This window comes from Pithys albifrons, chromosome 19, assembly GCF_047495875.1.
Source record: "Pithys albifrons albifrons isolate INPA30051 chromosome 19, PitAlb_v1, whole genome shotgun sequence".
Lineage (NCBI taxonomy): Eukaryota > Metazoa > Chordata > Aves > Passeriformes > Thamnophilidae > Pithys > Pithys albifrons.
The window spans coordinates 5,825,483-5,852,767 of record NC_092476.1 but is presented as its reverse complement, the minus strand read 5'-3'; the positions used below and the strand labels follow the sequence as shown (position 1 = coordinate 5,852,767).

The window sequence follows — 27,285 nt, the reverse complement described above, 5'->3', positions numbered from 1 at the left end:
TGGCCTATAAAAGGTTTAGCTAGGGCTGTGACCTACAGAGTTATGTAATTTACTACTGGCCTTAGAGAGAGTTCCTATTCCAGCACCCCACTAAGCTCTTTTTTTAGCATTTCTGATTTGGGCTCTGTTAAAGCACAGCTGGGCAGTCAGATGTTCAGAGATGGGAGTGTAGAGGGTGGGTGGGCACCTGCAGTAAGAGATGTGGTCCAGCTTGGGATCATGCAGCCCAGCTGCCTGGGACACAGGGAGCCCAGCAAAGTCTGCCTGAACCATGAGAACTTGTCAACAAGTTGTCACTTCATTCAGCAGACCAAGGCCAGCCAGTGCTGCCTCCTTCCTTCCTTCAGAAGCTGCAAACACTTCTTGGGTCTTACTCTCACTTACTTCACCTTCCTTTGTCTGATTTCAGATCACACCTTGTGGCTTGCAAAGCCCAGCTCACAAAACAGGAACACTCAGCATCCAAGTGCTGCTGTCAACCCAAAAAGGTCTTCATTCCTCCAAAGTTTCCTCCACGCTTCCTTTGCAGCATTTCTGACCCATTTGTATGATTTCCCACCTCTCCACTCACAGCAGTTCAGCACAGCTTTGGCCCAGACCTGACATTTTGGGCTTTATTGCAGATTTGGGTTGCTATGGTAAAATGACATTCTGAGCCCCCTGAAAAGTTCAGAGAACTCTTAAAATTGCTTGCAAAAACCAGTCATCTGACTTGCTTTGTCCAGCTGATGGCAGGTTGTCACCAAAAAAAGCAGCATAACCATATCCTTACCCTTTACCCTGCCCTGCAGTGATGACAGTGCCAACTGGACAGTAATAAGGATTTTCCTAGTGCCATCCTTCCATCTAGAATGCCCTCTCTCATTTTCTCTTCCCACACATGGAAATCTACAGACCCCTGAGCAAGGCAGGGACAGGTACATCATGTCTGGTGTTGAGTTCTTAACACCACTGTGGGGGTCTGATCCTGTGCCTCCCAAACCTCTGAGCTCTGGCTGGGCCCAGGAACCCAGGCGGCAGCATCCATCCATCCATCCTTCCTTCCTTCATCTCTCCCCAGGGGGAATGAGACACAGGAACATCTGCAAAGGGCAGAAGAGCTTTTTTTGCTACTGAGCACCCACACAGTGTTTATTTGCAAGTGAGTCAACCGGACTCTAATGGGTTTGTGGATGCTGCACAATTCACCTCTCTCTTATCTCAGGGATTTTCATTACCTTTTGGGCAATTTTGACAAAAATTCAATTTTCCCCACCCACGCACACATCCTGCTGTTCTCTCATTGAACACATCAATTAGCAGCCAAAAAAGTCCTCAGCACCTTTTCTCTCCTGCATTCAGCCTCTCCCATCAGCCTTTAATGCAATTTCCCACTCCACACTGCTGCCAGGTCTGGTCTGAGAGACTGAAACTCTTCACATCTGATCCATGTGCCTCTTGTCCCTGCAGATATCTCTGCCATCCCAGGAGCAAATCCAAATGCCTCAGGTGAGCAGGGATAGAGCTGTGTGTGGCACCCACATCCCTGCAGCAGCATCTGCCAGGAGCACCTGTGCAGTGGTAGAACCATGTCTGCAGGCCAGGCTTTAGAAAAGCCTAATGATGACACCAGAATGAAGTGTTGCCACAGTCACCCTGCTGGTCCAGGACCTGGCTGGTGGCAGCTCCATCCCTACCAGTGCTGAGCCAGGGCAGGGCCCCAGGGACCCAGGACACTGGGACCCATCTCAACCCCACGGGCTGAAAGGTAGAAGTGAGAAGCAGATGTGAAGTTTGGGAAGGTTTCCAACACAATTTTGGTTTTTGTTTTTTTTTTTTTCTTTTCCCTTTTCTTCCTCATTTAAGTTCCAGATCTGAGACAGCCTAAACGCCCCTGGGTACAGTGACATGTAGGAGCAGGAGATGGCAGCACCACTCCCTTTCACTGCAGAACCCTCCCCTGCCATATCCCAAATCCCTTGGCAATGAAGGAAGGCAGAGGAACATCTGGGGAAGATGTGAGGAACATCAGCTTGCTCAGACCTGCTGCTGACTCCTGGATTTGGGACTGCTGTTCTGCAGGCAGAGAACTGTGGTAGTGAAAGAAGGGGGTCCAGAACACCCCACCCCTGAAGCGGAGCAGAACTTCCCTGGAGGCTGGAGAAGCAGCAGGCAGGGGGATGCTGGGAAGCAGCTGCTCAGCCCTTGCAGTGCCAAGAAGCCCCATCTGCCCCACCCCACCTGGCTCCTTCCCAGTGCCCAGCAGGACCTTTTTCTAATGAGGGAAAACCTTTCCCTTTCCTAAGCATTAAGTGGATGGGGCTGGAGATCTCAGCTCTGGAGGAGCCAGAGGCAGCCAAATCCCAACAACTCGACTCAACCTTCCACGGAAGTGAAGGCAGGGGAGAACATCCCCTGAACCCTGTGGTGACCAAACGCTCAGGTTCTTCCCTTTCTTGGAACACTGACACAACAGCTTCACCTTGGAGACCTGTTGGAAGGAACCTGAGACTTGGATGCTTAGGGAAAAGCCAGGAGAAGGGACTACTCCAGCAGAATGAGTTCTCACTGTCACCACGTTGTGTTTGAATTGTAAGAGCACCATCTTGTGTCACAACTCGGGCTGCTCCTGCTCCTGGAGCTCCATCCTGGCCAGAAGCTCCAGAAGAGGATAATAAGCACCAATCCATGTCCCTTCCCATCAGCTCCCCTCAAAATAGCTTTTCAAGGAGTTGTGTATAATGATGCAGAATCACAGCGAGTCCTGCAGGCTCTGCCAGGAGCTGGAGTGTGATCCAAGGCCAGATGCCCCTCACAGCTTGTTCCACCATGGAATCAAGGGGCACTTGTGCATCAGAGATCATCAGGATGCTCAGTATCAGTTCCAGACAGTATTGCTCAGACAGCTCTCAGCTGAAAAAGGAAAGTGATGGCAAAGAGAATTCCACAGTTCAAAGGAACTGATCTGTATCCCTCAGAAAGTCTGAGGTTTTAATTCCCAGCCAAAAGGTATTTTTCAATAAAAACATTCACATTGAAACAGTTTCCCTTCCTGTACCATTACTAAGTGTGTGTATTCTGATCTGAACACCTCAGGAGACTGATCTAACTGAGAGAACTTTTTAAAAATCTGCCTTAGAAGTGGTGAGTGATTTTCTCATTATCCCCACATCCATTGCAGAAAGGTTTGGCATTTCTAATGGTTTAAAACTTGTCTCCAAATATCATTTGTAACACCTTAGCCTAGTTCACAACTCTATTCTCAGTTCTCTCTCAACACAGGATCTGAAAAATTCAGTTACTTACCCGCAGACCTGAGGGGCTTCAGGCCTGCCAGAAGAGCTGGAACATTTCCAGAGCGAAGATTTATGATGCCTCTTCCCATTTAATATACAAACACACATTGCTTAGCACAGTGCAGCGTGAGACCTACCTGGGAACAGACACAGCCCCAGAACAAACACTGCAAGGAGAGGGAAATTCATCAGTACAGCTGCTCTGGAGAGGCAAAAACTGTGTAACAAAACTCCACTAAGTAAGCAAAAAATATGGTGCATTTGAAGTACCAGGATGATAAAGCTTCCAGTTGGTACAACACCAGTAGCAAGTCACTTGATGGTTCTAAGCCTCCAATAATTCCTGTTTGCATGTGCAAGTCTGAGGTATTTTTGTCCTAGAGGTATTAACAACTTCATGTGGGCCCTTTGCTGCTGCCTGGGAGAAGCAGCAGTGCCACCTGCACGTACCCTGGCACAGGGCAGAGAGCACCGTGCCCCCACCACAGCTGGGCAGGGTCTGTCTGTGCCGCCCCAACCCCTTAGAACAAGGGTCACCAGGTCTCCTCAGGGGCACAGCCACGTGGGACACACTGATCAACACCAGTGCTGGGACAAACACAGCCAGAAAAAAAGAAACCCTGGCTCTGGCCAAGTGTTCTGTTTCTGCAGTCACCAAGTCCTTGTTCTTTTTCCTTAAAATTCAACATTTTCTTCACTGTGCAGAAAACAACCAGAGCATTGGAGCTCTGACCAACCTGTGCTAAAAAAACTTCAAAAAGCAGCAGCACCTATTTCCTCTGAGCTGCATTAAGCAGATCTCCTTCAGACCTGCATCCTGTGAGAGGCACAGACATCATTTGGGAGCCGGTCAGTGAACCAGGGTTGTCTTCACAGTTTTCCTTTGGGCCCAGTATGAGAGGGGCAGGATGAGACTGACCATGGGACAACCCCAATTTATCACTACCTGCACTGATGATGGCAATACTCAGCTGTTGGTGTAATATCCCCAATTATTGTGCCTTCTGGTAGCATCAAACCCTGCAAAATTAACATGAGACAAAAAAGAACACACAGACCCGATCCATGTTTCATATACATATTTATATATATTTCATGTACAAAGTTACATTCTGAACCCCATGGATTCAATAATAGAAATAAATACTGAAATAACTACACTGCTATATGAGCTCTTCTGCTCACAGAAAAGAAGCCTCAAGTTTTAACAGACAGCAAGTTTAACGCTGTAGTATCCATCTCAGATTACAGAGGCAAGTAAAATTCAGCATAAAGTGTCCAACAGACAAAACTTTCCAAAATTACAGACCATAAAATGTTTAAAATATATGTTTAAAAGATTGAGAAATGTGCATCAACAAAAATAATAAAGGAAACTTAATCTTGTTAGAGGGCGGGAGAGACATTTAGTGTATAGAAAAATGCTTTGAGGTGCAACATAGGTTGTTACAATATGGCATAACCCTGTTAGAAAAAAACATTTACTTTCCCTAAAGAACTGTATTTGAGTTTACCGTGTCTTGTTTTACAGAGTGGGGCCTTCACAAGGCCCCACCTCAACAGGGCCACTTACAGAGTGCTAAGTCAGGTTTAATCCTTTGGTAACTTTTATAATACTCACATGGAAATAAATATTCAGTTACACAGCATTTTTAAAAGACACACGTTCTTTAGAACAGTTAGTATAATAAAACAGATTTAACATTTGTTTGTTACTAAGGCAGCCTATGATAAAGTGTCTACGCTCTGTCAGCTCGATCCCATCCGAGGCAGGAATGGACGATGCAGCTTCACCTTCACCATGCAAACAAACACCCCTACCCAGGCAAGTCATGTGCTGCATATTTTGTGCTCAAAATGTTTCCAAACTATTAACAAGCTGTAGCTATCAAGAGATTAGCTCCTATTTATATGATGCTTTAATCACGAGTGTATGCATAAACACATTCTTGAGACAGATTTGAGGGGTGTATTGTCACCTCAGTGCCCGGGCTTTACGTGCTTTGTTCACCCTTCAAAGCCACCTTAAGGAGAGCTTATACATCCCAGAGCACTGTGATGGCAACAGGGACCCAGTTAATCTACTGTACCTTAGGACAGGGGATAGAGTTTTTAAATGAGAAATACAGAGAAGTGCACATGCCTTTATCTACACCCACAGTGGTACACAGGTAAACTCCTGTCTGCTTTAAAACCCTTCCCCTTCTGGACAGAAACAACCATTCTCTGAAATATGAGCAGGAGTTGGCCCTCTGAGGTGACTGAAATGGCAGGTGGGTCAGCTGCCTTTGGCAAAGGACCAGGTACACACGTGCCAGGTTGAACTGCCCCATTCAGAGGGAACAGCTCGTCTCTACTGACAAACCAAACCCTACACGAGAACCAAGGAACAGATTTGTGCGCTTTTTTTTTGTCTGAGAACATGAGAATGTGACAATCAACCAGTGAGTAAAAACTTTGGAGATTTGCATTTCCAAAGAGAAATAAAGAAAAAACAACAACAAGAAAATGGCAGGAAAAGCAATGAAACTGCACCACTCACAGTGAAGATTCTGCACAACAGTAAAAGTTTAGACAGCATTTTTCTTAGACATCCAATCCCATAAGTTAATTCAGATGTGCTTCATGTTCAGCATACATGCCTATAAGTTTAAAATAGGTCTAAGACTGTTGACTCAGTTTACTTTCTGTATTTGTGTATTTTTTAATAAGCTTCCAGACTTTATATTTAAGCCAAAGTATTTTAAGAGTGACATTAAAGATGAATTTGGAAAGCAACTTATGAACAACATGCTCTCATCACTTTTGGCATTCTGAAGAGAAAAATACTACCAAGATATTAGACATCTTTAATAAGGATTTTTACTACATAGTTCATGTCCTAAATACATATTTACGAGAGGAACAGCTGTGTACAAAATATGTTGCTTAAAAAGTATTTATACATATAAATCTAACCAATAGACCTGAATGGAGATTTTTCTGGTTTATCAGCTATGATATGCATTTGAAAAAGCTGCCTAAATATATATTTACACAATAGACCTCAGCTAAATGTGTTCATTTAAAAAATTAAGAAAATATATAAACACATGTTTGCCTGATAGACCAGAACTGCTCCTATTGCATAAAAATGTTTAGGCAGTTTTAAAAAAGTGTTTCTATATTTACTGCTCTGAAACTGTTCAGTTCTCTCATATAATCAAGTGACTAAATTTCTCTGCTAATCTGAACAGTCCCAGCCTTTTGGGGGTAAATGCTGGATGTTTATTAAAACCCCTCAAACCTTTCACTTTCCAGAGACAAAATGAAAGAGCAAATCTGGGTTTTTAAATATTCTGAAGTACAGAAATCATGAAGTGTTCAACTTAGGTCTGATACTAATGTAGAAATTTCAATGTAAAAGGAAGACAGTCTTCAACTCACATTTATGGTTAAAAAAATAGATGGTGAGTAGACAGAATGTCAGCCTAATATTAGAGTCTCCTGACTTTCATTAATTTCCTCAATCTTAGTGTTACCTGATAATATTGTTGCTATTTTTTTTAACTAAATTGGGTATGGAGCTACAAAAAATACATTTTGTATCTAATTATCTGGCACTAAAGTTCCTTTACGATCTTACTTGGGCAGAATGCATTTTTCCTGTACACTCTCAGTCTTTTCTCATGCTCTAATCAAGGTCTTTAACCTTCACACACGTAGTGCCTCATGAGTTTGACCAGCTAGGCAGAGAAGATCATTCCAGTGCTTAGGACTTAAGGAGTTAAGACAAGAAAAGAACAAAACAAAACATATCCCCTGTTCAAGAATTTTACAGTTTTTTCCAATTTAAATCATCGTAAGAATACCCTTTGGAAACAAGAGTGGTTCCATGTCAGGGAGATGGAAAAACATTATGCTCAAAATTGCTCATTACTGAGGGCAGCAGTTCTCAAACTTTAAGATTCAATAATGAAAACAGGATTTTATTTAAATAGTGTATTCTTACTTCCTATACAGTCCCCTCTTTCCCCCCAAATTCTGATGAATGTAAGAAATTAAACCATTTACACTATGTAAGCAAGGTTTTCCAGGTTTGAAAACAAAAGCTGAAATACACAGTTTGCTTTAGCCCTCACTGAATATTTGGATGAGTTTGAATAATCCATCTTATAATTTGTCCGTTTTTTAAATACTCTGGGAATAACTTTGCTGTTTTACTCAATGCATTATACAGTGGAATGAAGCTCAGTTGTAACAAAGCCAAACTCAAGTGAGGCTGCCAAAGAAGTGAACACATTAGATTGCTGTGGTACAGTAAAACTAATGCCTCAGCTGCTCACTATGGTGTGCACACCAGTTGGAGAAAGGTCTGATTTCCTTATACTGTTCCATGTAACACGGGTGCAGTAAAACAGCACAAGCTAATTCCTGTATAGTTAAAGGTATGACAGATTTGCAATATAAAGTTAAACAGCAAAGAAATGCTTCAACATCATGTAGTGAAACAGGTTCACAAAATAAAAAGGACATGCAGAAGCTTTTTTTTTTCCTTTTTTTTTTTCTTTTTCTTTTTTTTAAGATCTCCAGCTGCATCCTACAGGCTCACTCACTGCCACACATGACTTGCCACACTATCAAGTGACTTCTCTCAGCTTTGGCTACAGAAGGTTCAAGTGGTAGAGCTTCTCCAAGGAGTTCAGATTCTCCCCCTTCATCACCTGGAAAACAACAGCTTTGATTGAGGCAGCCAATAACCAGAACAACATCAACACCACACAGAGGGAGACAAGTGACTTCTATGTCTACCAGAAAAACTCTAAAAAGACAGGAGTTGCCATATGCTCATATAAAAGCATATGAAAGTCTGGGAATGTATACATTACAAACAGTGTGTTGCATAATTATCTCAGAGCCTGGTATTCTGCTCACCATATTCTTCAGTTCTAGCTCCCAAAATCAATGGCATTTTCATAAGTATCCATATTCTACACACATTACTTATAAATCTTGAAGGTAAAGGAACAACCACCTAATTTGCAAACTTGCAGCACTTCCCAGGCAGACACAGAGATGGTTCAGTTCCAAAAAAGTGTGCTGGGATAAACATACAAACATACAAATGCTCTGGAACAAGAGTTGTAATTGAGCACAAGTGAGACAACGCAACATTCATGTCTATGATGAACCTTCCCCTTCTTTCCTCTTGTTCCAGTTATCCCAGTTTGCTACAACTCCGCACACACTGGCAAAGAATATGCCTCAAGCATATTCTCCATTACTGCTCTTCAAAAGAGAAGAGCAGTTTTGTAACCGCATCTGAACTCTGGGCAGCAGGAGCCAACCTGGGTCAAACCTGGTCAAACAGCCCAACCACTAAACCTGCACACAGCCAGCCAGAACCATCAGCCCAGAGGCAGCCCTGTGGAACAGCTTAATCAGAGAAAGAGGAACTGACCTACACCTTCAGGAAGGTGTCAGATCACAGTCTGACTCGTTTCATGGTTAGACTCCTTAGAAGAGTTCAGGGGTCTAAACACAGAACAGCCCCAAATTGCTCTTGAGTTTGCTGAGCTCACGAACCTGCAGCACTGACACTCAGTTCATGGCTTTGCCTCATGCCACAGGGACAGCAAAATGCACATGGGGAATGTGGCTATTCCAGCTGCCCTGGAGTGAGTGCAGAGGTTTGGTCCTCACTGTAGTGGCACAGAACTGCCTCAAGTCCTGCCTCCTACTGAGCTGCACTGACACCACCAGCAGGAATCTGTTTGTCATAGCCTAATGGGATGACAATTTGGATTGGCCTTCCTGGGTTTTCCTTTGTAGTGGTGGTTGTGGTTTGTTTTGCTGTTTGGTTGGTTTTGAAAGACTATAGACAGATTTAGGCAAAAGGTCAAAACCAGGTCTAAGAGTTGCAATGCCTTTTTATGTATTTTTTTTTGGTCAGGGTCTCCACCTGCAGGTTCTAAGCACAGAACCACAACTGCTCTCAGTTTATCTCCCCAAAGAGTTCAATTAAAAAAAATAATGTTTACACAATAATTCTTTTATGGTCTAGATCATGCAAAAGTACCATCCAAGAAAAGCAGTGATCAAATAAGATGGGCATGCTGAGATAAGCCATCTGCTTTTTTCCTTCTCACACAAAAATTAGTAAATTTTGGACAGCATTCCTCACTTAATACATGACTTGTTTTTATAGTCAGTCTGCATTTTAAGTAACTAAGGACATATTTTCCAGCAGTTTGAGACAGAAGATTAATCTGCCAAAGGAAGACTGAAAGCCTAAACAGTAAAGTGGTACATGACTCTAAAGCAGAGATTCAAATCAAACTTTTCAAAGTCATCCCAGAGGTCATGGTTTATTGAGGAGGAGAAGCTGAAGGTGTGTATGCCAGAAGAAAAACACTTCTAATCTCACGGTATATACTGAGCACAGGAATCCACTCTGCAACCACAGCAGCAGTTATTATGTGGTTAATGACCTTCAGGTACGAAGAGGTCACAGCTCATTTTAAGCTCAGATTTCTTACCCATTCTGAAGTCAATGTATCCTTCTCCACCACTTATCACCAACATTGATTTTAAGGGACTCTGGTTGAAGGACTCTTGGGCTTGTTTATCAGCTGTTAGCTCCGTCCCACCACTACTCTGTGGGCAAACAACCTGACCTGGATGGAAACAAAATACATTTTTATGCCATACCTCACAGAATAAAATTAAGTGGATGACACTTAATGCCTAAAGCAGTTAAATGCCTCCTTAATAGGCAAGTGCTCACCACAGTGTTTTTTTCAGATGGAAGCAAAGCATTTCTTTGTGACCAAACCCTTTTCCTCCCATTAACCAGTACCACATTTAGCAATCAGACAAGTCTTGTAAATGAAATTCATTGTTTCTGAACGTATGACTTCATACCCTTACTTTTACACCTTTCGAAACACTATGTTTAACTAAGAAAATGAAGATTAAAAAAAAAGAAACTTCATTTGAAGGATAGTAATAAACCCTCACCTGGTACAGCAACAAAGAACTTGACGGCGTCGCGGTGCCCGTGGAAGCAAAGCTGTGCGTGTGCCATGGAGCAGTAGGGGATGAACGTCCCTGGAGTCACCTTGTCACTGTTCTCATCTCCATACACACGGATGACACTCCCTGGACGGTTTCCCGAGCCTGCTGCTGCTTTATTAGCTGCAAAAGAAGGCAAGTTGTTTTCTACTTCAAAGTACAAATTATAGAAGTGGTTATTTGTTAAGAAACCTTATGGTACCATCTAAAAGCTAAAGCCAACTTAGATAAAAATGAAACAGGAGGGCAGCAATGCCAATTCAAGACAGAGCTGGAAAGAAAAAGATTGCATGCTTAGTTATTTTAAGTACATCAGAAAATGGAGCAGGATTCTTATTAGTCTAGCATAAACACCAGATTTCAATATCCTACTTTTGGAAAAAAATAATTTGTGAAAGGACTATCTTTCATAGAAATAAGTACCTCTAATGTGTTTCAGTGTGAGCAAATTCAATGTACTTTAACATATAATTAAGGACACTTGCATTCCAACTAATCATAGGGTATCCCCTTGCCAGCAAAAATTCTCTAAAAATAGCCACCTGTGGGCATGAAGGAGCTACCCTATTACAATTCTACATCTAGTTTTTACTGAGTTTTAAAGTCCATTAAAACACAGAAGTACTCATGCTAGACATACAAGCCATCTCCATTCCAAAGACTATCAAAGTAGTGAAAAGAAACAGTGATTTGTAACAAGACAGCAAATGATGTGGATTAATGACAAAGTTATAAGATGTGGTATCACATTGGCTGGAAGAAAAACAAAGTCTGTATGAGAGTTCAGCTGCAACACAGGATGATATGCTAAACTGCTGAGCAGATTGGTGGCCATTTAGCAAACATAAAACTGCTGCAATGCAGTAACTGCAAGTGGAAAAACATTTAGGAACATACAAAGGGTAAATCTATAAGGAGTGGGAAACAGCCTCGGAGTGGCTATTAGAAGCCTGAAAAGAGGTTTTGTTCAGGATCTGCACTTACCCCGCAGCCCCAGTAAACGTCCCTGGTGGAGGATTACAGCTAGTGAGAAAGGAGGAAAGGGGAAATGGATAGGTATGACAGTAGAGGAGAAGGATTAATGAGAACCCACCACTCATATTTTGGTTTTTGATAAGGTAGAGCTTAAACTTTTAGCTCCTAAAAACAGTAGATAATTAATTACAGAAGATTCAATCAAAAGTCACAAAGAACAGTATCTTGTTATGGAAGTTTCAGTACAAAATGGACCACAAAAGCACTGCAACTGTCATGTGCTTTGTAATTTTTAAGTTTATTATTGATTAGCAATGTTTCCCCTTTCTCTCTTTCCTTGGCAGGAGGCTCCAAAATAATATAGAACAACTCATGTTTTCATGTGCCCTTTTGAAACATCACCTGCAGGTGTTGAAGCTGCCCAGCCACTGAGACCCAGGGAACAGAGATGCCACTGCTGCTTCTGAAAACCAAGGATATTCCTAACAAGGGTTCTCAACCCCACCATCAGGCTACCCCCAAATGGCTGTTCTGATCCACAAACAACTAACAAAACTGAAATGAAACTGAACAGCTTTAATAGGGATTTCTTCATGTTCACTCCTGTTTTAAAACAAACTCCTCTGGAAACAATATATTAAGCTTGATGCAAAGTAAGAGCTATAATTTTTGAAAGCATGATTGAAACTATTTCAAACTCATGACAGGAAGACTGTCCTTCCTTAGTACATTCATGCAATGCAAAAAAAGACATTTACTGAATGGATGGACAATGCAATGGAACAATATGAGAAACAATGTGAGTGTGTGCTGTTCAACAAAGCAGATACAACATGAAGAGATTTCACTATTAAATTACCCTAACATTTCACCTGTCAGACTGTACTATTTCCTATGTAACAACAGGACAATTAGGACTATCAAAGTTCTGTATTTTATTTTCTGAAACTTCTGTCCACCCGTTTTAACACTAGTCTCAGCACAAGGCATGAGGGAGGTTTTTTGTCGTTGTTTAAACGCAATCAAATTAAACAGACATTTTTCCCCAGCTTTACTTATTTAAGATTTGGTTTTGAGCTGGACTGTTCTCTCATGTGTCTGACCTCTCCCACCCTCATGTAGTTTCAGCCTAAGACAAGAGTTTGGGTCTGTTGTTATGCAGACACCTGGATTTACATGACTGGAATTTGACCTAGAAGTCAATGCCCTGTTTGTAGAATGTGTTTACAGCTCCTGGAACTCTGAACATGTCCTTCAAAGCAATCAGTGCTATGGCTGTTCCAGTCCTTTTTACCCACTTAGTGATGAGTTCTTAACTACTGAAGCCAAACAAATTGTGTTAGCAACAACAGCAACTTGCTCAAATCAAACAAAAATCTACTTTGTGATCACATGGCAATCAAAAATAACATTAATTAGAAAACTAAAGATGTCTCTTAAGCAATAAACTTCTATAAATGCTGCTAATACTCAGAACACCTTGAGGACTTCAAGGTGTCCATTTGATTCAAGCCACAGCAGCTCTGCTCAAAGTGCAGTACAGGAGATCTGGAGATGAGCTTTTTTTGCTTACAGTAATTGTAACCACATGCACAGATTTAGGTGTTAAACATCACACAGGCCCAATCTGTTACAAACCTGAAAGACTCAGACCTGGCAGTGAAGCTTTCTATCCATTAGCAAGCATCTGAATGGTGTTTAATACTCTTTATTTTTGTGTCTACAGCACATTGCACAGAGCTATTGATTTATATTTTACTTACTTTCTGTTAATGGAATGGAGATGATGACACCATTTCCTGTTCCTACCCATAAACGATTACAAGACACCATAAGAGCTGTGATTCTCACAAATGAGAATCCCAGTTTACCAGTACCTAAAAACAAAAGATGCTTTTCATCAAAAATTATGAGCAGAATAATTTTAATTCTATAACAGAGAATCTTAACTCCAACTCCCAAACCACGCAGACAAGTAACTCCCTCCCACTTCAAACACAAAGTAGAGGAGTACATTTAAGTTGTAAAGATAACCTAAAAGGCTACAACACTCTAAACTGTGAGCCTATACTGCAAGAGTATAACATCAATTATGAGAAACCAAAAAAAGTGTAACAGCTCCATAATGCTGCACAGCAGAATCTTTTGGGCCTTTCCAGCTTTTAAAACAAAAAAAATTGAGTACACATATTAAGATAATGGTTTCTCATCCATTAAAATAAATTTCTCATCTATTAGCAGGATGAGAGGAATACAAGGCTGATCAGTTAAATTCAAGGGTACAGCAGAGACTTGTGAAGGATTTCTCAGGGCCCAATTACCTGCATTCACTGTGTTATGTAGGTGAGCAAACTGCTCTTACATAGATACTAATGAAACAAACAAACAAAAAACCCCAGAAAGCTTATTAGGTTCAATAGCTATTTTGCATTTTCTTGAAAAAAAAAGTAATTTTTCCAAGAAAGTAGTGGATTCTTCCCATTTTTTGTTAAAAAAACCCAAAACATCAGTACAGTAAAAAAGAGAAAGATTTTAGTTTCTTTATTGGTGCCTGTCCAACCCAACCACTACTTTTCTCATTAGTTCTGAGATTTTAAGGGCACTTTAGACATCAGGTAAGATCTATAATGACCCACCATCCTCAGCACACTTTACAGACCAACTTAGGATTCGACTTCCAGATTTAACTTTTCACAAACTCCTTTGCCTGGCATTCCACCCACCCTTGTCCCACTGAGAACTGCCTGCTCCAGACAGCAGGAGGTGCTGGAGCACCCCATGTTGCTGATGAACTTACCTAGCATTTTGCTTACATAGGGCTCGATGTCCACGTCCTGCAGGTGCTGGTACGTGTGCGCGTGGTAGAGGCGCAGGGTGGAGTCCAAGCGAATGGACACCCAGACCCCGTCCCCCACCCAGGCCAGCTGCCTCACTTGGCTCTCCCTCCTTGGGTGGGCATCAAAGGACTTCTACGAGACATTGGAGTTTAATTCAAAGGATGAAACACAGGAAAGAGGAAGAAAGGTTTCTCTGTTACTCTTACACTGTCAATACCAGCAATTTTCTCAAGTCAACCACAACTCTCTGATCTGCAAGATCACAAGAAGATACATGTTTAGCTTAGTTACAACCACCATATGGTGCTGGTAAAGTAATGGTAAAATTGCTGATTCCTTTTCCCAAATGTGATCTCAAAGCTGTAGTTTCTTTCTATGTTTTCATTTACACACCACACCCCAGTCTGCTCTGGCTTCTGTCTCCCTTCAACCTGCAGCCCTTATGGTCTCAGCTCCTGCTGTCACAGCACAAGATACACGTGCCCAAAAATTGCTTTTCCTCCTAGTTCTGTCATGACTTAGTCTTACATACAAACACACCTGTGCAAAATACACACTATCCACCAGCAAAACAATTTCACTGTTTCATGAACTTTATTTCAATTTTCCCCATATGTGTATATATATATATATATATATAGTCTTCACAGAACCAGCTTATTAATTAAGTGCTTCTTATTTTCAGAATAGCTGAGCAGTCAACCTCAAAAGGTCTGGCTCATGTCTCAGGCCAATCAGCAGAGGCTGAAGCATTAATATTGCTAAAGGCTTGCAGACACCTGAGCCACTTTCTGCACTTGAGATGTCAGGTACAGATAAAACACTGCAGAAACACCAACTTACACACCTTACATAAACAAACTGTTCTCTAACTCGAGGCAGAGCACATTCAAGATTAATGCTTACAAACCTCTCAAGTATGCAAAGACAGATTACAAAGAAGTTTACGAGTAGGTGGAGAATAAAATGAGGCACACAGAGTACATGCTGAGAGCTTGTTTTAAAAGCTCTGCACAAGGACACTTCCCAGTTCCTGCCAGCAAGAAGTGAAAAACTAAACCCCTCAGAAACTGGTTTCAGTAAGTGAGTGAGAACTGTCTCATCATGGCCTAAAGTCTTCCAAAACACTGAAAACATCTTAAGAAAATGTAATAGTATTTCCCAAAATAAATTTGTTTGGTTGCTTGTTTCTGCACTGATGAACAAAATAGATGTTCTCTGGAGTTACTCTGCAGCTTGAGCTGCAGCATTAAAGCATCACATTTAGTTACTCTAATCACCATTTTAACTTACCTCTATTTTCATGGCCTTTGGTTGAACAACATAGATCTTGTTCCTGTAGCCACACCAGACCTTGTCGTGTACCACCGTCATGCACCGGATCGAGTGGTGCGGCCGGCCCAGGTCCAGCAGGTGATAGTTGGTCAAATCCCACTGACCATCTTGGAAAACAGAAGGAAAAGAGAAAGCAAAACTAAACACTGGTTCCTATAGTTCAAGAATAATTTAAAATTGCAAGCAAATACCTTAGCAGGCTAATTTTTTTGAAGTGTTGTAATAATCTGTGTAAGTCATACAAAAGTATGGCTCTGCTCCTCATTAAGAGCAACTACCAACATCCCAAATGCTACTTTTTTTTTTTTAATAAGGTGGTACAATGATTCATGTTCAAAACACAGCAAAACATTTCTTAAAACAGCAAGTTACCCAGTGCTAAATGTTCTGCTTGGCCAGGAACCAGTGCACATGACAACACCCAGTGTGAGGCACTTGCTGCCTTGGCTGAACAAACAAACCTTGGCCAGTGCAGCAAGATCGTTTTTAAATATGCTGCAAAACCTTAAAAAAGGCACCTGAAATCTACTACAAATATATTAAATTTGCTCATTCAACACCAAGTAAAATTCTTCTGTAGACAGTGCTAAGCCACAGACTATCACTTACTATCTTTAAAGACTGTAAGCCACAAGACTGAGTTCTAAAAAAACCCAACAAAACAAATCCACTAAAAACAACTTCAGCCAGATGCATCTTTCCCAGTATTTGCATTAGTGTTGCACAACCTTTTTAATTCTTTTAAATGCTGAGCACAGGGATTTAAACATCACAAGGAAAAGAGCACGTGAATAGGGAGACTGTGGAAACAAACCAACAAATAAGTTCTAGTTACTCATAGGGAGATCTTCCCCTCCAGGCCCTATTTCTGGAGCTGGTTCAGAGTGGTTTGGGCAGGAATTCTGAAGGGATGCTTTACAAAACTCTCATTGGCCAGAGACAATTATTAACACTAATAAAACAGCAAACACAACTATTGAGTCTGATGAAAAAGCAAGAGATGATGATCAAAGTGGACTTTCAAATGGCTTTCACTATTTAGCTCAGATATATCCCATCCTTCACTTCAGAGCAAGAAAAAATTCCATTAATTCACCAGGACAGTGCAAAAATGGTACTTGAATCTGCAACTGAAATAACCAAAAAGATTTCTCAAGGCAACCTGTAAAAAGAAAAAATTCCCATTGAGGGATTCATTATCAAAACATTTAATTACTTATAAATGGCATATTTCTTTCCTGAATACTGTTACAATCTCTCTGTTTTCCAGATCCAACACAATTCTTACCAACTCCTCTGTGAAATATTGCCAGTGTTCCATCAGCCAGTGCAACCAACACTATTCCTTTTACATGTCTGGGGAAAAAAGGAGGCACAACAATAGACACTGTTAGACTGCACTGCTCCAATGGCAAATTTAAAGTAAGGCATAAACATTTTGTATTTCAGCATAGTTTTAGTCATGTTATCCCTACTGTTTTGGTTTCTACTATATAGCTCAAGAGAAGGGATGTAGCAAGGTGTCAAAATCCAGTTCAAAAATCTTGAAATATAGCTACAGTGCCTGAAGAAAACATCAAGGACAGCAACCTATCACTGTTTTGAGCAAACAGCAGCAGCTCGTCATTTGGGCTATGTATTTCCAACAGATACAAGAGTCCTTTTATTTTCCTTCCTCCCCGAATGTTTTCCACTGTCCCTCAAAGAGCATGCAGGCAGTTATGGCAACTGACATTCCCAATATCTGAGGAGGAAATATAAAACTACTTTGAAAGTATTTTAACAGAAATTCATTATGATTTACATGACATTCTTTCAGGACTTACACAATACTGAGAATAGAATCTTTAAGTTTAATGGCATGAACACATTTCCTCCACTGGGCCACTGACGAATGAACATACAGGCTGCAAAGACAAATCAGGAGGGATTAAAAGCACTACCAGACAAAAACAACCACAAGCAAAACCCCTATAACTGAAATCCAAAATCAAAGGGAAAATAAGTTTGGATCTTCCACTGGAAACTATGTATAGACTGAAAGGAAGAACTGCATGAGCAGCAGAATTGTTTTTCAGAGGCACAAATCATTACAAACCTCTTTGCAGATCCATCTGTACAGTATCTTTTTCTAGCACATTAAAATATTGAAAGTTATGGAGTTATCAGACCATAACAATATCTTTGACAAATCACAAAACTTTTCTGCAGATGAAGGTGTTATCCACCAAAAAAGGCTTTGCTAACCACCTACAATGCCTTCTTTGAATGCTGTAATGCATAAATGCAGGAAAGCATACGAGGTTTTGGCTCTCTTGACATCTTCCTGCACTTAATCTTGACTCGAGACAGTTATCAGGCCTGCAGGCACAAAAATCAAGTTTAAAGCAATTACTACAAATAAATTTAACATGATTAGCACTTCCTTACCATCCATTCTGTGCTCCAAGCCACATAGTCGGTAAAAGGCTACTCATTTTCTGTGCTTCTTCTCTCACTAGATCTTGCTCATTTGGCAAAACTGCAACATCTTTATATAACTCTGACTCAGTACTAGAAAAAAAAACCAGTTAAGATACATTTAATGAAGTGCACAGATTACTCAGGCTATAACCTAGGCATTTACTTCATTGCTGCTAATTCCTACAGTGGCTTTTGAAGTACTTAAGGTATTTAAAAACACAGTAACCATGCATGAAAGTACGATACAGATGAAAATCTCGAGAACAATGAATTTCTTCAAGGAGACATTTTCTTCTACAAGGAAAATTAGGTTCCATTCAAGCCACTCAGTACTGTTGATCTCTCAGGAATGGCAGAAGAGTCACAATGTGTAGAATGTCTTGTAACAAGACTATTTATATAAACCTTGACACACTTAACAAGAAAAAAAAGTATTCATTTTGTCTCCATGCTATGCTCCCACAAACATTGTATTTTTCATTTTGAATACATTTTAAGAGGTATGAGGATTGAGACTATGTACTTAGGCTGGTACACTGGAGATGCCTCTGTTGTATGCTGCACTCCCAAAGGATCTGTAAAGACATGCTCTGTGTAGACTCCAGTTTGTGCAATATCAGCTGTGTCTTCTCCTGTCCCTGCATTGACTTCTGTTGCTTCTGTTGCTTCCTCTGCTGTTGGAATGTTCTCATCTACTAAATTATTTTCAGTTGCAATATCTATGCAAACAAAAAAAATTTGAAAAGCTTTTAACAACTGTGACAGAATTTTCTCAATTATTTAAAACAGCCAGAACTTGATACTTAAACTGAAGTGACCAGACAGTCACAATCCAGATCTTATATTTCAACTATAAAGAAAATTCATCAGAAATACCCAAACTTTACCAAGTTGTACTGTATGAAGAAATATCAAATGCACTTAAAATACCTAAATTTAAATACTTCAAGTATCAATCCCATGACTGATGGCACAGATTGTCCTTTAAGTGATTAACTAGAACAGCAGTGAAGAAATCCGACCACCTCATATCCACTGCCAGTCACATCACACATTTCTGAAGGGCATATGGCAGAAAACAGTAGTAATGTCTATAACATAAGCAGCTTCACTTAAATCTCTATTAAGACTTGACAGAATTCAAAGCATTTATTCACATTCTCTCCAGTCATTTGTGGGCAAAATCTGCATTTCAAATGCCGAATAAATTAAAAGCTCTCTTTAAACCACACACAAGAGTTCTCTCAAAAACATTTGCAAGAAGCAACTGCCTATACTCATTTAATATCACCCCCACAAAGTTTTCAGCTACAATGATGCACTGCAAGTATGTCAGACTCACACAGTATTTGTTCTGTGCTATCACTGCTTACAGAAACACACTGCTACATTAACCAGTTGCACTATGAATTTGCAGTTACACCTAAAGGTGTTTGGCCCCCTGTGATGTTTCATACCTGACTGTTTCTCTGCCACTGGGGAGCTCCCATTGGCATCCTGAGCTGTGGGTGCCCCCGAGAGCCCCTCAGCAGTGCAGCCCACCACGGTGATGCCTCCCAGCAGGCTGTCAGTCTCAGCAGAGCTGTTGCTGGTCATGCTGCCACACAGAGAGGACTTGTCCACTTGACTGGGATCTGCTTCTTGAGACCCTTCTTCTCCTGCAGGATAGTCTGTTTCCCTTGCCCCTGAAAGAAGTGAAACTCATGTGTTTCTCACAGTGATAAAGCTGAGTCACTTTTCTATCTAAGCTTCAAACTGAATGAACTCTCCAGCACCTGAGATTAAACATGTAGATACCCATCTACAAGCTTATTTTAACATGATCAGCAAATACAAAAGATGTTGTCACAAAGCTCACAGAACAAAGGCAATACCTACATATGCTGCACATCTGACTGTCATACTCCATATGTCAATCTGCAGTTTTCCAAATAGCTTATTTCAATTATGTTTTCCATTAAAATTAGCTTTCATAACAGTGCATATATGCTGGGATACCTTTCAACATCTTTACAAAACACTGAGCTGCAATAGATCCTTTGTTCTGGAAGAAAAGGTGTTTTTGTCTTGTACAACCCCCTCATACTTTTAAGACTTATAGTATTCTCAATGCAACAAGGATTCCCTCTGCAGGAAGCTCCAAGACTTGCTACTTATCTTCAAGAGGCTGAAGAGATCAGAAAAGCAAACCACATATTGTTTTGTGATGTTCACAGTTCCATGAAGCACTGGCACTCTTGCACAATTTATAATACATCAGATAAAACAGTTACTCTTTGCTGCTGACAATCTCTCTACCTTTGAGTAGTTGAGGCCAAGAGCCAAGTAAAGAGTGGAACAGTAAAGTAGAAATACAATAGTTTTCTGTACAACTAAACACTTTCTATTGCTGTGTCATAGTAGAGTTTTTATCACACCAATTAACAACTCTGTGTTTTCACTGCATAAGAAAATCTGAACAAGACATAAAAAAAGGAGCTAAAAGATCCCAAGTCTTTACCTGGCACACTAGCAATACAAAGCACGTGAGAATTGCAAACAATGAAACTGTCCAGAATATTTCCTGGTTGATTTGCATCAATAATGATAACTTTTGTAGCAGAATGTGTGCTAGTGCAGATCCAAACCAGGCTGGATAGTTCTTCCTGATGTTTCAGTTCCTTCTGCTGATCCTGAAGGAGAATAAAGGCAGAACAGAAGTGAACAACAGGAGGGGGGACAACAGAACTATTACTTTTGCTCTTTCAGTTCTTACACTTTCAGCTACAGAAATATACATAAATATGTGGTAAGTAAAATATCTTATGTTACATCGTAAAATTACACGTAGTTACTTGTTCTGTATTTGAACTGTAAACTCCCTTCATATTTCATACTTGCATAAAAAATATAGAAAATTAATTAGAGGGTACAATTACACAGTAGACCAGTATAAAATAAGAACACTATTGGCATGCAAGCTGTCATAATCAGTGTAATCACAGATTAATGTGATATCCCAAAGCACTTCAAAATGAAGCCTTTGTTCCTATGTCCTTTCATGGCAGTCAGAACATGAACACTTCTACTACAAATCCAGCACAGGCATAAGCAGTGCAACATTCTGATGTAAAATTGATTTACTCCTCAGATATGCCAACAAGCTGGCACACATGGAAGAATCACAACAGTATTTTTGTAGTTGGATTCAATAACCCAGATATCTTGGGTTGACCATTTTTTTCCCAATAAGCCTGATCACAAAATACTTTATTACTCTCCAGATACACAGTAAAGATGTTTAACTATACAATTTATTAAATATCTTTATAGTGACCTTACCTTGAGCTCCTGGTCTAGTTTATCTAAGCTACTCTGAGATCCTGTTTGCTGCTTGTTGCCATCTGCATCCACACCAGTCACATCATTGTAGAACACACTGGCACCAACCACAGAGCCGCCATCCCGTGTTTTCCCTCCCGACAGGTTCACCCCTACAGCACACCACAGCTTGGAAAGAAAATAAATATTTCACTTGAATTTTAAACTAAAAATAAAGAGCCCCAACCATTGTTAAATATGCTAAGTAATATCAACATTATTATAAATCTGCAGCCCATTTTAAGGAATTCATTATAATTAAAGTCATATGTGTTTCCACTGAGGCTTAAATTCTTTAAAAAGAGCTTAAATGCTTTAAAAACAAACAACTCCATTTCAGGAAGAACATAATTGAGCCTTAGATAAAAATATTCAAGCTACAGGTTGCCCAAGTCTCTCTACCATCATGGGAACAATCCTACCTTCATAGAGGTATCCTTCTCATCTAAAGGTCTCAGGTAAACAGGTACAGGCAAGTTCTTCATCTTATTTTCACCCTGTCCACCATTTGCCACCTAGGTTAAAAAAAACCAAACCACCATAATGGAAAAGCTTTCCCCTTTAAAAGAATCAGTTGCTTAGACTTGATTTTAAGTTTTCAATTGCTGTTTTCCTTAGAAAGATTCAATACTGCAGAAGTTTAACAACAAAAATGCTGGAATCACTCAAACACAAGCTGTGAAATCATACTCCATTCAAATGCCACAAAGTAGGAAGCTGTTACCATGCCATATGAAAACACAATACCTGTTTGTACTTCTGAGGTAGACTCCAGCCAAAGGCTTGCACTCTGCCATCTTCCTTCTGCACGTGAGCTTTCACCTGCCGATACTGCTCCCTCTTCTGCTCCCGGCGCGAGGCTAAACTGGCTTCAGTTCTACAGGAGAAACAGTATTGAAGAACCTCTTTAGAATTCTCTGTGCAATGTGAGTTAGTGCTAAACTGAATATTTAAGATCTCCATGGAAGCCCAGGTTTCCTGTGGGCTGTTTCTAAGGGTCTGGTGAAAGACAGGCAAAACCAGAAAGGCTGTTGCCAACACCCTTACAGAAAAAAATTATCTTGGGTTATGTACCTCTGCTAGAATTTTTAAGTTATAAATCAAAAGAATATATTGTCAAAGAGAGAGAAAAAATAATTACAGATATTTCTTAGCCTGATTGATGTTGTTTTATTTTCCACTGAAGTACCTGTACAGTTACTGCTTCACTACAACACTTGCACATAAAAGTGTACTTAGTGCTGCCTCCTGTGCCTAAATGCACTTTTATGAAAGACAGTGCTATTTACCAAATAGAATATCACTGTCAGATACTCAGAGTACTCACCCACTGCTGCACATTTCAGCCTGCACTACCCTGAGCTCTTATGTATCAACACTCCCTTCAGGAGAACACTGTACTTCACTTAGCAGCAGGTTAAATCTCAGAGGATTAAAACAGTAAACACTTGATGGAGCATATCTAGTATTATAAAACCCAAATGTCTTACTCTTCACTGAGGAATTCAAAGGCTTTAGATTTGTCACTGGGTAATTGAGATAAGGTGCTGCTTCTTTTCTTGACTGACGGAGTAATGTGTGAGGTTGGAGCATTGTATTTAACATTGACAGGAGGTTCTGGTTTCTTTGCTGTATTGCTGGAGGAACTGAAGAGCCTGCTAAAACTAGAAAGAAAAAAAAAAGAGTCAAGATTTGTCAGATACATCCAAATTTGACTATGCAGGCAAAATACTGCATATGCCAGCCTGCTCAAGACAGTTAATCTAAGAAACTGGAGCCCAACATAGCAGCAGCCACCACACGCTCAGCAACACCCCCAAAGCACAAAAATTCATGTCAGTAAGGGAAATTCTTAGAGAATTATTATCTCATTTGTTCATCAGATTTAATGGGAGCTTCACCACGAATTAATATCTACAGGGAACCAAGAAATATTACGATGGGAACATCACACCTGGAAGACAGGTTTATGAAACAAATTAGTTCATGCAGAGAGAACTTTAAAAACCCCACCATTTTCTAGGCAAACAGGTGGAACACTTATCAGCAAATCACAACATCAGAAGGATTATTTGACAAATATCTTGTTGTGGAAAACACTGGTTTAGATTTAAAGAGCGTGAAGTTAGCATGGTAACTGTAACAATCAGTCAGCTGTACTTCACAGAGGGAAAGGAAGCTGAAATAAATGCAATCTGCATGTGCTCTTCAGGTTTCTACTATTCATCATAAAAAAGGATCCAGAAAAACATTCAGAACAGGAGTTCTGGTGCCTATTCAGCTAGGGGGGAAAAATAATAAAAAAGAGCACGTTGGCATTTAACTTGACAAAGTGCACAGCCATTCACTACGTGCTGCAGCTTACGATACTTTCTGTCTTCCAGACCAGTCTTACCGAGCTGGCACTCTGGGTAACGAGAGGAGAACAGTTAATCATCTGCCAAGAGATAATTAGCTAACATGCACAAATGTGCCAGCCAATTGGTGAGGGTCTTTGAGTTATTTTTGCCGGTGAGTTATGTTTCAATACGTACAACTGCCAAATGCTTGATCTCTTCTTTTCTTGCATGGCTGGATTTTCTCTCGATGCTCTGCAAGAAATGAATTCCAAGTTTACTGAGTAAGCACCAATTAAAAACGGGAAAGGAACAGAACAGTGTAACTCGTAGTTTTTCAAAAAAGGGTCTCTAATTCTAATTCTTCAACACATCGGTAAGTAAGTTATAAAATAAGTATTCCTGAAGCCATAGCTGCACTAGCAGAGATAGTAGAGGATTTCTACAGCAGACAACAGCTATAGAAAAACACGCCATGGCTGTTGGGAATATGCATTTTTCCTCTCCAAGTCCCAAGGGCTCACAGATATGAGGACAATGGGTACAAACAAGTGCCATTGCTGTACGTGGCCAGCAGGCAGCACTACACGACCCTGGCACCTGTGGACAGGGGAACATGGTGGAGGGATCTGCAATTACCAACTTCTGTAACTGTTCCAAAACACATGCATTTCTTCAAGGAATGCTTACTTTGCAATCATATGAAGTAACACATCTCCACTGATGCTGGGCTCAGCCCCCAGGGCTCACACCTCCCAGGTTCCTTCCCCCTCTCAAATCCCACCGCTCTCTGTATCCCCTGGGGTTCCTTCCCCACCCTGGATGTCCCCGTGTGATTTCTCCCAGTACTTGAGCCTCTCCCATCCCTGCCTTCAAGACGAACCCTGCCCCCAGATGTGCTGTCCAACACCCCCCCCCCCCCCATCAGGACCCTTATAACCCAGACCCCAACCAGAAATAAAGCGCTTCCAACATGTTCACCAACCCTGTGTGTGGCTGAATTATCTCAGGAGCCATCCCCAACTTGGTCCCGAGACACTGAGGTCTCCCCAAGAACCCATTTTGACAAGTTATATGCCCATAATTTAAAACCAGAGTTATTCATGGGCATGAGGGAGACAAACAGAAGGGCAAATAACCTACTGACATGATTACCCTGCAGCTGAGAATCAAAAGCCTATAAAACCCAAGAAGCTCCATGAAGGATTTTGGAAGAGCCTCTCACCTGATCATCTCAGTCCATCGCACGGCCTCCTGCAGCTCCATCAGCCGCTCCTTGTACTGGTTCCTCTCCATCAGCACACGCGCCATCTCCACGCGAGTGAAGCGCTTGCGCTGCGCGGTGGGGACGTCGCTCTGACACAGAAACAACCATGGGAGGAACAAAGAACAGGAGGGCCTTGCAGAGCCACCCCCTGCCTTCCCTTGAGAGTCAGTTTAGGGCATAATTCCAGATTGCAAATCACTTGGGGCTTTGTAAAACTAACCCAGGTTTTACCTTTCCTCTCCTCCCATCCTTTGTATCCAATATAATCTGAATGTGACACAATAATGGGCAGGGAAGAACGAAAGAAAACTAATCACTGTCCCTTAAAGTTTACTTGTGCTCTCTAGATCCTCTGTCTTTTCTACACAGGGAGGAACTTCACTGCTACTTATGAAGCAGTCAAGTTTAGTAGCACTCAAACTCATGGACTTGTAACGTCCCAGTGAATTACACACACAAAAATACACATACACACACACAACACCTACATCATCGTCCTCTTTAGCTTTCTGTCTTGCTTCCTCTGCTTCTGCACGAGCTCTAAATACAAAATAAAAAATAGCTGCATTAAATATCACAGTAGGTTTTTTGGCTTTCTTTTTCACAACCATGAAATTAAACTTACTTTCTCAGCTCTTCTTCCAGTTCCTTATTCTTTTCTTCAAGCTTTTGTTTTGCTTGTTTTACAGCCTCCAATTCACCTTGTAGTACATCCTTCTCACAGGTCAATTCATCCACCTTTGCTATCAAATCATTCTTCACTACATTCAGTGCATTTCTACACAAACATGAAAAATACACCATTACAAGGATGGCCATGGTCTCTTAGTTTAGCTTCAAGCCTGATTTTATTCCTGAAAACCTACACACTTCACAAAAACTGCAAAAAGATACAGCTTTATTGGAGCTCAAACTCTCTCTCCCTGAATCTCAGATACTCAAAGACATTCACACCTCTGTATCAGAAAAAAGTATTGATAAATCACTTTGCTTAGAATACACCCCTCAACAGTGCTCCAAAGGATTTGCTTCTGCACTGACAGCTGTTTCTTGCAGGGGATTGATCTCTTTAGGACAGAGCACTGCACTTCATGTAGCCTTACAAGGATAAAAGCAGCTTTTGCTTCTTAGGTCCTTAACTTCCAGAAGAATACCAACTCAACTATATATTTAGCCATATACACCTACAAATCCAAAATACTTATACCACTACTACTCTTACAACTGAAACCACATTTGTATAATTTCAACTGTGTACGAAGATATAATGAAATAAAGTATTTTTACATAAACATTCTCACTTACTTTGTCTCCAACAGCTGAGTGTTTTCCAAAATAAGGTTTTCAACTTCACGTCCCATTCCTTTCCAAAGGAAACAAACACATGAAATCAGCAAATAAAATGGATGTTTTCATGAAACTTATGTTTTGCTATCGGCTAAAGCCAACTGAATTTTGTATGACAAACCTGTGAGGGGAACTGTGAGCTATCTGAAGTTTCAGGTTCAACTGACCTTCTACAACTACCTTTCCCCTCCACTTTCTCCCAGTTTGATTTTTTAAAGGCATCCCTGGCTATTGACTTGTGCTGCCTCCATCTACCCTAAATATTTTGAAGATGTTACAGTACTACTAAGTCAAAACCAAACACAGCATTACTTCAGAAGAATTAGTCCACAAAAAAGTTAAGTTTAAAATACTCAACTGTCTTTTACACCATGTTAAATACAAAAGTATATCAGTTATAGACACAAGACATGCTGAATAAAGCTCAGACTGTGAATGCCCTGCAGATTTCCCCAGAGCAAATGATACCTTACCAAAGAAATTATGGTCTTTAATGCCCATGCATTCCATGTAGAGCAAAAACAAGAACAAGAAACATTTCATGTAAGGTGTAGAATGAGTGAAGAGCAATAAAAGATTTAGACTTATGAAGTAAGAGCAAAATAAAACAAAGCCACCACCAAAAGTCTGAAGTGGAATGTGATGTGATTAGAAGCAGGATTTGTAGGAAAGACAGATGTTGAAGAAATTAAGTGTGTCACAACCATTTCTATTGGTTAGACCTCTTATAAAAATCAGTAACTTAAAGTCTCTCATTTTCTGTGAAATAATTTAGAAGCACAGTACTTGGAAAAAATGCCAACCGTTCAGGAAACACTTCCAATTAATATGCTACTATGAAAAAAGTGGGTCTAACTTTTTATGAAGCTACTTCAGTGGTACTTATATTTCTGGAAATTAATTTCTTACCCTATTTTTTGCATGCCTAATATAATTTTCAGGATTTTAGAAAGAAACTTTCAGGAGAGAATAATTATTTTGCATCTTGCACAGCAAAATAATTACCACACTGGTAACAGCAGAAATTATGTTAATTC

At 40.5% G+C, this 27,285-nt stretch overlaps 1 protein-coding gene across 5 annotated transcripts in view; it reads right to left on the bottom strand.

The window, feature by feature from the left end:
- Positions 1-4,339: 4,339 nt before the first annotated feature.
- Positions 4,340-27,285, bottom strand: part of SPAG9 (sperm associated antigen 9) — a 62,229-nt gene continuing 39,283 nt past the window's right edge. For 3 of the 5 annotated variants that reach the window (XM_071573438.1, XM_071573443.1, XM_071573440.1), the window contains 22 exons: positions 26,207-26,264; positions 25,527-25,679; positions 25,390-25,441; positions 24,860-24,990; positions 23,833-23,889; positions 22,789-22,962; positions 22,046-22,175; positions 21,721-21,813; positions 21,260-21,427; positions 20,439-20,610; positions 19,396-19,623; positions 18,462-18,657; positions 17,906-18,028; positions 17,302-17,382; positions 16,764-16,831; positions 15,434-15,582; positions 14,101-14,272; positions 13,067-13,180; positions 11,313-11,351; positions 10,275-10,451; positions 9,794-9,931; positions 4,340-7,978 (listed from right to left, as the gene is read on the bottom strand). In XM_071573438.1, coding sequence (XP_071429539.1) covers positions 7,863-7,978; positions 9,794-9,931; positions 10,275-10,451; positions 11,313-11,351; positions 13,067-13,180; positions 14,101-14,272; positions 15,434-15,582; positions 16,764-16,831; positions 17,302-17,382; positions 17,906-18,028; positions 18,462-18,657; positions 19,396-19,623; positions 20,439-20,610; positions 21,260-21,427; positions 21,721-21,813; positions 22,046-22,175; positions 22,789-22,962; positions 23,833-23,889; positions 24,860-24,990; positions 25,390-25,441; positions 25,527-25,679; positions 26,207-26,264 — 2,789 coding nt within the window. In that variant the 3' untranslated portion in view covers positions 4,340-7,862. The remainder of the gene's footprint in view (positions 7,979-9,793; positions 9,932-10,274; positions 10,452-11,312; positions 11,352-13,066; positions 13,181-14,100; positions 14,273-15,433; positions 15,583-16,763; positions 16,832-17,301; positions 17,383-17,905; positions 18,029-18,461; positions 18,658-19,395; positions 19,624-20,438; positions 20,611-21,259; positions 21,428-21,720; positions 21,814-22,045; positions 22,176-22,788; positions 22,963-23,832; positions 23,890-24,859; positions 24,991-25,389; positions 25,442-25,526; positions 25,680-26,206; positions 26,265-27,285) is intronic. The other 2 variants (XM_071573439.1, XM_071573442.1) reach the window with 1 other exon arrangement.